The sequence below is a fragment of the Calidris pugnax genome, unplaced genomic scaffold (genome assembly GCF_001431845.1).
Source record: "Calidris pugnax isolate Ruff unplaced genomic scaffold, ASM143184v1 scaffold305, whole genome shotgun sequence".
Classification (NCBI taxonomy): Eukaryota; Metazoa; Chordata; class Aves; order Charadriiformes; family Scolopacidae; genus Calidris; species Calidris pugnax.
In genome coordinates, this window is record NW_015091074.1 from 29,952 (window position 1) to 40,668 (window position 10,717).

General features: G+C 44.5%; 2 protein-coding genes across 2 annotated transcripts; both read right to left on the reverse strand.

The window, feature by feature from the left end:
• Positions 1-1,771: 1,771 nt before the first annotated feature.
• LOC106896983 (feather keratin 4-like) lies at positions 1,772-2,257 on the reverse strand. Its single transcript, XM_014957331.1, has one exon. It carries the CDS (start codon positions 2,255-2,257, stop codon positions 1,901-1,903), a length of 357 nt encoding a protein of 118 aa, XP_014812817.1. The 3' UTR covers positions 1,772-1,900.
• Positions 2,258-7,710: 5,453 nt separating this feature from the next.
• LOC106896982 (feather keratin 4-like) lies at positions 7,711-8,146 on the reverse strand. The gene has a single exon (XM_014957330.1). The coding sequence runs from the start codon at positions 8,144-8,146 to the stop codon at positions 7,811-7,813; it is 336 nt and encodes a 111-aa protein (XP_014812816.1). The 3' UTR covers positions 7,711-7,810.
• Positions 8,147-10,717: the final 2,571 nt, after the last annotated feature.

A 10,717-nucleotide genomic window follows, 5' to 3' on the forward strand; every position in this document is an offset into this window, starting at 1 on the left:
CAGAATCCATTGATCAATGAATACAAACTACAGAGATCTATTTGTGGTCCAGGCTCTAACTTCTAGCTCCCACTTGTGCCTTTTCTGCAGTATAACAAGTACGTAGGTGGAGCAGCTTCATCCAGGTCTGCTGACAACACCCACACCTGAGGATGATTGACTGCACCCTTTCACCGCAGCAGAAGTTGGCTGCTATTGCAGGTCCAGTGCAAGACGGGTAATTCGACTGTTCTGTGTGGGATGAAAACCAAAATCTTGAAAAGAGGACTTCTGTGGTGATCAACACCATAACGTTGTGCCTTGAAAACATCTGATCTGGTTGCTTCAGTGCTCTGCATACCTAGTCCCAGTGACTCTGAGCATTGGAGACGGAGGACACATGGAAACAAGGCAAAGCCTTCAGACACATCCTGACAAGAAAGAGGTGTTGCCTGGCTACCTTGTCTCATTTCACCTTGTTTTACAAGTGAAGTCACACCTCCGAGTTATTAACTTTGAAGTTATTACCACATACTTGGTCTTGTCCAAACAAATATCTGCAGCGTGAGATGGGGTTTGCCTGGAATGAGCCTGCTCAAGAAGAGGGAAGTTGTCAGGGCTTTCATGGTATTCCCAGGAAGAGAAGCTTCACACGGGGAACACCAGAAGTGCTGAGCAGTGTCTGATGTCTGGTCCATCCTGGTTGGCATTGCAAGCTTAGGATGGGGTGAACGCCTCTTAATAGCTGTGCTAATTGTATGCAAATTGCATCAGTATTAAAAACAGCTCTACAGGACATACTGGGCAGCCTCGATGACGCTGCTGTTGAAAAGAGAAGTGCTGGACATGCCCAGTATCCACACTCATCTTTGTGTAGCCTGAAATTTAGGTGTAAAATTCCCAAGATGGAAAACGTTATGTGGCCTAAATGATATGGGAAGACTCAAGAATTATTCTTTTATTTATCTTGACCGGGGCTGCCAAGTATTTAGAGGTCTTAATTGGAAAGTTCACAGAACTCACAGAATTTCAGCAAAGATTTGCTATCTGGTTAAAAATTCCTGTTGGCTATTCAAAGGAAAATTCTACCCACAGATCACTACATGCTATTTTTAAACAATGAAAAATATCACAAAACCAAGGTATAGGGATATAATTAAATTGGAGCTTCAGGCAAGGAGTGAGACACAGGGAAGATCTTCAAAGTCACTTGTCTGCTTAACTTTCTTTGCTAACATGTACCAAATACATGCTGTAACCACACCTGTCCTGGAGGAGATTTCAAACTTAGTTGTAAGGGTTACAAAACATGTTTATCCAGCATGAAATTACTTCTGTGCAGAAGGCAGTCATTATGTTCACTCCTGCTTAAAGGACCTGGCCACTTTCCAACTTGAGGCATTAAAAGAAAGCAAACACCGGCATGTTTTACTAGAGGGATTGATGCTCACCAAGAGCAGTACATAAACAGAAAATAGGGCACAAAAGAAAAAAAAGACAAGAAAGTTCAGAATTTTGATGCACAATAATTTAATGAGAAAGTAAGAAGTTAAAGACCTTCTTGAGACACAGGGAAAATATTGCTGGGGTCTCATTAGAGGCTGTAAGCAAAGAATTGCTCCAGGGCTATGCATTCCACATACATTGCTCTTTCTTTTTTATGCCATGGGAAGACTTAAAGAATCTTGTCCCACTTTCAACCAGCCAAAGATCTTTGATATAACTAATTCAAGGCCATTGTTGTCATGAGCCACTGGAGAAAACAGTCAAAAACCTAAATTAAACTGCTAGCTTGAGAAATGCATGTAAGTATGATTTTCAGAGATGCACAGTTCATGCTCCGGGAAAGGAGTGATAGTAACAGGATCGTGGAGGCACATCTTCCTCCATGTTGGGTGGTTGCTTCTCATTCACTGCATATTTAACACGGTCTGCAGCTCCCAAAACCATAAGCACCGGATCCATAGGAAGAATATGACCTCCCGTAATTGTACAGGCTCCGAGAGCCATAGGAGCCACTGGAACCCAGAGAGCTCATGGATCCAACAAAGCTCCCAATGCTGGATGGTGCTGAGCTGCCCACGATGCTCTCCTGAGGGCAGGAGCTGAGAATGGGGCCTGGGAAGGTGATGACCACGGGCGGTGGGTGGATCACGGCTCTTGAATCACCACAGGATGTAACACAGGGCTGGTTCCAGGCGTTGGCCATGGGCTGTGGGCAGGTCACCTCGCAGGGTGCAAGACAGCGGGAGCTGATCATCTGTCTGTAGGATGACATCTTCTGGGAATGGAGATAAATCTGAAACACACAACACCGGGACGACACAAGGCTGAAAGCTCAGATACCAGTATAATGGAAATTGTGCTTGGAAGAGAAAGAATGGAAGATAGCGAGAAGACCAGAAGGAAGCTGAACATTTCAGTTTTGTCTCAGCAGCCATGTCCCTTTACTCATCTTCCCATGCCTTCTCCTCTCCTCCAGAACAATCTCAGCTTCTTTTGCCTCCTAATTATGGAGCCAATTTGATACATAAAAACATCATTTACAATCAAAGAAATAGTGCGTTTGAACTCAAGCTGTCCTCCTATCCCATTTCTCCTTTCCACCATTCCCTTTTGAATCTCACTTATTGTGACACTCGGCCATTTCTTTTATAAGTAACTGCAGAAAAGAAGAGAAACACTGGCTGACACTTGTACAGTAACATCCTGTGCAGGTTCTGCGCCACCTGTAATCATCACAACTCTATGAGGCAAGTCATTGTTATTCCAGCTTTAAGGAAGAGGTAACTGAGGGTTAGAAGTGAATGCATTGCCCAGAGCTATTTGGTGAGGTAAGAGGACAGACAGAGCTAAAATCCAGGCAAGCCTAGCTGTTAATGGCAGTGTTACTCCCCAATCTTTCAGATGTTCTAGTTGGCACCAGGGCTCCCCCGCATGTTCTGTACAGAGATAAAATAAGTAGCAGCCACATCCCTGAAGAGCTCATAAAGAGAGCTTGCTTGGCAGAATATCCCATGTTTGGGTAGGAAGGCAGTGTCAGGGAGGTTTCCAGTATAACTGGGACCCCTGTGAACGTGGTTCCAGCAGAGCTGCTAAAGATGACCAAGGCGACAGATGACAGGCAGAAGTAGGAATGGTGCATATTTTTGTGAAGCCATTTTCTTTAATCATAAGATCACTTGATCACTCATAACATTGATTTGTAGCTCTGCTTGATCTCTGTCCTGCCTTACTAAAACCCATACAATGAAAGGCTGGGAATAAACAAAAGAAGTAAAGTCCTGACCATAACAAGTACATGATGTAATGCATGACAGGCTTCAAATTAACTCAGATACAATTGCAAAGAACAGGACAAAACATTATTGTTAACGGTGGCTTCCTAGTTCAGTCTGAGAGTCAGAGTTAAATTTTCTTGGTAGTCACAAGTCAAAGCAAGCAAAGTAAGGCAAATTCATTGTTCAGACTGAGAGTCAGCTTCCTAGTTCAGTCTGAGAGTCAGAGTTAACTTTTCTTGGTAGACACAAGTCAAAGCAAGCAAAGTAAGGCAAATTCATTTCCTGGAGGAAATAAGAATTCACTAAAATTCCTTATAAATAAGTTTGCAAATCCTCAACTTTTAACTGCTCTCAAAACTCTTTTTCCTGCCTTTTTACACCCTACCACCAAACCAACTTTTAACTATTCTCAAAACTCTTTTCCTGCCTTTTTACACCCTACCACCAAATGACTAGGAAATAGCTCTTTCTGAAAGAAAGCTCCAAAGTTTTCACACGCTTCTAAGAATCACAGTTTTGCTTCAGTCAAAATCCCATATTGTTACAGCAACATATTAATAACAATAGCATCAGGCTCCCACTTACCCTCTCAGAGCACAGAGCAAGTCAGGAGAAATGGTCAGAGCAGCCCAGAACTGGGAACGCTTTTATGCCTTTTCTTAGGCAATTGGGAGGGTATGAAACATTCTTCATGTATGATGTCCTAATGAATTATCAAACAAAAACTCACTCCACCTGTAACTGCCCCAGATAACGCAATTATTTTTGCCCAGCCATGGTGATTACTATTGCATTTTTCTGATTACTCTGGCAGTGTAACTTTTTTTCTTTTATTGCTTTTTCCCATTTCTCTGATTGCCTCATGGAGGAAAGATTGCTCAGAAGTGTATCCATAAACACAATATGCTGATGTACCCGAGATACTACCCCACTTTTCCAAGTCATGCCCCAGTAAGGGGGCATTGTGCAATTTATTCCATCATACCCACGCACATTAATTCCTATGACTCTGATATGAGGCACATTCCACTCCATAGACACCTTCCTCCCGAGTTATAGGTTTGGAAATGGGAACCTGTCCTCCTGGCCAAGAAACAAATGTAAAGCGCACGGCCCACTTCAAACTTTAAAAGAAACCTATAAGCAGGGAGCTGCTGTTGTCCGGCCCTAGAACAGGGGACAGGAGCCTCAGACAATGAGATATTCATGTCCAGCTTTCATTCTCAGAGACACCATGGGATCATTGTTGAAGAACTCAGGGCTCCTGAGTGATGGACGATTCATGGTTTGGGATGAAACAGGTCAGGGAGTGAAGCCGTGCATCACCATAGAGAAACCTTGGGCTGGAATCTTAATGTGCAGTTTCAGCTGATGCAGAAGATTGGCCGCATACTTTAGGAGACTTCATCCTCACATCCAGTACTCTGGCCTCAGTTCCTCAGTTATTTACTGATAAAACTATAGACGCTATTCATTTTGTGCATCTGAGTTGACATAATTTACAAACGCCTTTTTAACCTCAAGAAGATGAGTTCTTCCCCTCTCAAATCCATCCCCTTCCAGGGAATTTAAGGTTGAATGGCTGGTTTTTGAGGAACCTTGAGAATTCTGTTCAAAAATGTTAATTTTATTTCAGTTTGTCCATTGGCATTTGGTAACTGTTTCCAGTACTGCAGTGTGATGCTTTACAAGTGACCCACCAAGAAGGTTGAGGAAACCTCTTTTCCGGGGCCACCTTGGGATTTCCCTCTGTGCTGTTTCCTGTGGAGACGCCCTAAAAAGCTAGTGACCGTTTATGGTAGACGATTAACATAAACGAGAAACAGGAATAGAAACAAAGGGAAGGAGATGCTGTGGGGAAACGACCCACCCCATCTGCTCCTCCTGCCTGAACCACACCTGGTTTCACTTTGTCTGGAAACAGGTGATGACAGTGATGACAGATACCCACAGATACCTCCAGATGAATCACATCAGTCTTGGAGATGCATCCCTCTTCTAACCGTCCTGCCCTCTTGAGAGGGCAATGGGAGTAATATACTGCTATGAATACTGCTGACACCCCAAACTGCTTCTTTTGACTCATGATGTTTGGGGTTACAGCCCTGTGCTTTGCTTTTGTCATTTTACAGACCCACAAAGTGGCAGCCGGATGCCATCTTGACGTTTTTGCCCTTATAATGGGATTTTCCTGTTCTTTACTGACTTAAACCATTCACAGCCGTTTTTCCCAGTGCAAATATGGTAGAGTGAAATATTCTGAGACAAATAGCTCTATGACAAGCAAAGTTAGTGTGACATATGAATCCATTGTACATGAACAATCATCAGACCCATTTACTAAATTAGCATAAAATATTTTTATCTCTATCAAGCACATAATTTTATTGTAACACCATCAAAAAAAGACATTCACATGTATCTACAAAAGTTTATATGAATTGATTTTGCATTATTTCTTCACAAACATGACTAAAAACTCTTCCTGACTAGCTTGGATGAGCATCACAAAGGGACATCCTTCATTTCAGTTTGTAATTGAAATCCAAACTCTGCTCAGGACACCCAGGTATTTCTGTGCAGTTCTCCCAAGCCTTTGGTGGACGGCTTTGAAGTCACCCATCCAGGAGTGCATCTCACACTACGTGGGTGGAATTTGTCTCGTCTGGCAACACAGCACACCCAGGTTGTACTGGTGCGTCTACTACACCCTAGGAGGAGCCAAATAACAGCACCATAGCAGATGTGCCACCTGAGAGATGGAGAATGCAATGAAAAAAGAGTAACTGCCAACAAGGAGGGGTTGAGTAGCACTGTCTGTTTGAAGAACAGTGTTTCAAAGTTCTTAAAAAATAGTATTTATGCTTTTGGTATGACTATACTTCGAGCCAAAAAGCATGGTTGCTGTCGATGTTGACACATTAAACTCTGTTGCTGGAATGGCCTCAAAACCTTGCTGGTACCGTAAAATGTGTTCATTACGCTCACACAAGACTCAGCACTGCGCTCTTGTGGCTTCTCTGAGAGTTTATCATCTCAAGCCAAGTAAATCACAATTATCTCAGACACCTCTAGACGAGGTGAATTCATGTCTGCGAGCAGCATTGTTGGCATACCCTCAACTTGTATGAAAATTGCAGTTGCACTTCCAGATCAGAATTACTCACGCATATCTAGGACCTTCCGAGACAGCATTGCTGCCACAATGAAAGTGTTGTTTTGTGGGGGTGTTGGTTTTATTTCTGAGATGACACTAAACTGTCCCCAGTTTGGGAGCAGAGAGGTTCTCCAGTTTCCGGCAATTTCTTTCTTGGAGGCTTTGATTTCTTAAAAATCTTCCTTAAATATCAGAGCTGCTTGTGTAATTGTGATGATAGGGCTGTGTAACAACAGACTTTTCTATCTGATATAAGTAGAATAAAGCCCACCAGCCTAATCAGGCACAGGATGTCACCTTCATGCAGTCAGCTACTAAAATACTTCCAGACTATATTCCCCTGCATCCCAAAGACATCTTTTTTTTTTTTTTTTTTTTCTTAAAAACCCAGTGTGCAAGGTTCAGCCAGCTCCGTGTGCACATTGACGACATGGATATAAAGTGAGGACAAAAGTCAAGTGGATATATTTGTTTGAATATAAAAATGTATCTATGCTAAATATTGGCGTATACTAACCCTAATAACAACAATCTGCATACGTATTCTTCGGCTGAGTCCTGAAGTGCACATACTTCCCAGCGAAAAAGCATTTTATGATGGCTTTAGCCCTGTACAATTCTGGTTCTAGCTGTTGGGAAGGAGGAATTGTGCATTGCAGAGAACATATCCTGGCCCTATGTACTTAGGTATATTTATAATCATCAACTAATCAAGGGATGTAAGGGAGGGGGTGTGAAGAAAGGTTGGAATAAAACAAAAAGAGAATATTAGGATGCAGCATGATTTTTTATTAGGAACAAGAAATGACATTTACACTAATAACAAAACAAAAAAAAAAATTGAAAGCAAGTTTCCAGTTTCTCAGACCTGATTACAAGCAATTTTTCAACACGGAATGAATGTCTCACTCAAGGTGCTCTTTCTTTCCTGTGGCCAATCCAATTTTCCCAACCAAGTTTTGCTTTGCAGCTTGTGGGAAGGCTTTGTTCAGCCCCAAAGCCTAATGCACAGGAGAGCAAAACAACATCCCTGATATAAATTTTATTACATTATCAGGGTTGAAGATGAAAAACAGAAAACCAGTTCACAGAGAGGCTGAAGCACAAAATGACTCCATTTCTCACCCATACTGTCAGAATGGAAAACACACTTTTTGAGAAACCAGTGCAGTTTTACAGCAAGAACATCAGAAGCAAAAAAAAATAAAAGCATAAGAAGGACAAACAGAAGAGTGGTTCCCACGGGTGCTGAGCAGCACCCATGGGTCCCAATGGATTAGCTGGCAGTCATGTGTGCCCAAGGCTTTGGAGAGCTCCTCAGCTTGGCTGCACGTCCAGGACTTGCTGTCAGCTCCAACGCTGTTTCTCCTGCCGTCCGCACCTTCGGCCAGGCTTAGCATGGCCCACAGCCCCCATAGCGCTGGTTCCAGAGCTGACCAGAGGAAGAGGAGTAGGAGGACAAGGAGCCCCCATAAACAAGGGAGCCCTGCAGACCCCTGGGGCGGCCCAGCTCAACTGGGGAAGAGGAGCCCACGATGCTCTCCTGAGGGCAGGAGCTGAGGATGGGGCCTGGGAAGGTGATGACCACGGGTGGTGGGTAGACCACGGCACGGGAGTCCCCACAGGAGGTGACGCAGGGCTGGTTCCAGGCGTTGGCGATGGGCTGCGGGCAGGCCACCTCGCAGGGTGGGAAGCAGCGAGAGCTGAGCTGCTGGCTGGAGAAGGACATCCTGTGGGCAAGGAGATGAACCTGCAACACACCAGGGACCCTCAGTCAACCCACTCTTCGTGACCCACCATGCAGACCCCCCAGCAGCTGGGAGGGCTCAGGATGTGCCATGTGAATCGGCTCTTTCTCTTCTCCCTTCCCTCCCCTCCTTCCTCCCTCCCACTCTCCCAAGTTGGCCACCCCAAAGTGACCTGTGGCAAACAAGCTGGACATCACCCATCACCGGATTTAGCAGCAAAACCCACTACATTTACCAAAGCCTGTGAACAGAGTGCATTTTCAAGGAAAAAAGGTATAAGCAAGACACACAGAGTATTCCCAAAAGATTCAGTTAAACCTACTCAAGCATGATGCTTTAAGTCAGAAATATTAAGTGGGGTCAAACTTACTCAAGGCACGGAAGAGGAGAAGTAAAGAGCAGTTGTCTGAGGCTGACTGTGCTGTGAGCCCTTTTTATACCATTTCTTGGGCTGCCTGCTGGTCTCTGACACCTCATGAACAAGATCTTAATTAGCTCCCAAACACACAGATTACACATCAAACCTCCACTCCTCAGTCACGCAAATAGTTTCCTCACTGTTATCGAGTATTACTCAGCTCAGGTTTCCTTCAGTGTCTCCCAGGTTCTTCCTTCTTGGAAATTTCCCAGTTTTGCAGTATGTCTATATACTATTATTTTTTTTCTTACAGATACTGAAGCTTCTCTTTCTGAAGTTGCTTTCATACTCTATGTTCATTACAATGTTTTAACTCTGAATATATTGTTACCTTCTTGGGGACCATTATTAATTGTTCTCTGGAAATATTAAGGAATATGCCAGAATTTTAAGCCTTTTCCTGTCCTGGTGCAGGTCGGTGCTGGGACACTGAATCATTGAGGAAACTGCAAACACCCAAACGAGCGTCCAATGCAACTGTCTCCCATAAAGTCAGGATTTTAGTGTTCAGTTCCCCCTGCTTTCAGCCATGGCCCCTTGGGTCTGCTCTTGCAGCAGGGTCTCCCCTTGGGGACAAAAGGAAGCACACGTGGCTGACCCCCAACCTTGGGTGCTCTGAAACACAGAATAAAGCATCCCATTCCCCTGTGTGTCTCTTAAGAATTGTCTTGCTCCATTCTATTCACATCCAAGTAAGGAAAGAACCCCAAACCTCACTATTATGATTGTTATTGAAGCATTTTCCTCACATCAGACAGAGTCATAATATCACCGCAGCCAGAAGTATGTGCCAGCCTGCATAAATTGGGGCTGTAGTGTGGAGGCTCCAGAGGGACACGGGAGGGAATAGGGAATGTAGTTGTGGTTTTCCGTCCAGAGGTAAAAGAAAATATAGATGGTTTGCAAGAGTTCACAAACCAAATCACCTCTATGTTCTAGTGGGCTGTATCAGATGTGTCCCAGAGCTGGGACGAGGAACAAGGCAGATGGGGTAAATCTCCCATCTTTATTCCAATTATAAACCCTACAGTGTTTCAACTCAGTATCAGCAGGGATTTCGAGAAGAAAATGAACCCCCAATGCATGGCACTACTTGTGGTACTGAGCAATGAGTGAAAAATACTGGCTACGTGGAGCAATTGCGTAAACCAGGTAGTTTTCCAACATTTTTGTCATGCTGGCCAGATCAGCAAAATGCGGCAGGAAGTGAAACTGCTTCAAAAAGTTTAAGGAAGAAGCAAGAGGGTGTTGGAAGAAACTGATAATTTATAATTGTCCGAAGAGGAATAAAACAATCACAGAAACTTGGGGAGTGACAGGCTCTGTTGTGTTTTGTAACAGAAGAACCCTGAAACACAGAGGATGTCTCAACCACCCCAGGCAATCAAGAGATGGTATATAAGAGCTTCTGGCTCAGACGTCCTCAGATCACAGGTCTTCACTTCTTCTCCTCGTTGATCCGAGTAAGTCTGATCCCTTCATAACCGTTTTATCTTTAGGTTTGGGTTATTTTTTAACCAGCTTCTGCACACACAGCTTGAACCACAATGGTGTCAACACCAAGCTTTGCATGAAGACCTTTTTCCGTAATGTTCTCACTGGCAAACAGGGACGCTGTAGATCTGTCCGTGCTGCTACAGCAGGTCTGAGGGGTTCAGTCAAGATGGGGCTCAGTCCAGGAGCTTTTACTCTTGAGCTCAGGGTAAACTGCGTGGTGGACATGGGCAAAGCTTCTCAGCTGGATCAGATAGCACTCAGGGTACGGTGAGCCTGGGAGGGAGGAAGGATGGTCAAGCTGGATGGGGCTTAGAGCAACCTGGTCTAGTGGGAGGTGTCCCTGCCCAGGGCAGGGGGGTTGGAACTTGATGATCGTTAAGGTCCCTTCAAACCTGACCCATTCCATGATTTTATGAAGGAGGGCAGGGAAAGGGGAAGAGAAAGAGAGAGAAACAGCACCCAGACCTTAGAGGAGCAACTCCTCATGGCACGTCCTGAGCCCTCCCAGCTGCTGGGGGGGTCTGCATGGTGGGTCACGAAGAGTGGGTTGACTGAGGGTCCCTGGTGTGTTGCAGGTTCAGCTCCTTGCCCACAGGATGTCCTTCTCCAGCCAGCAGCTCAGCTCTCGCTGCTTCCC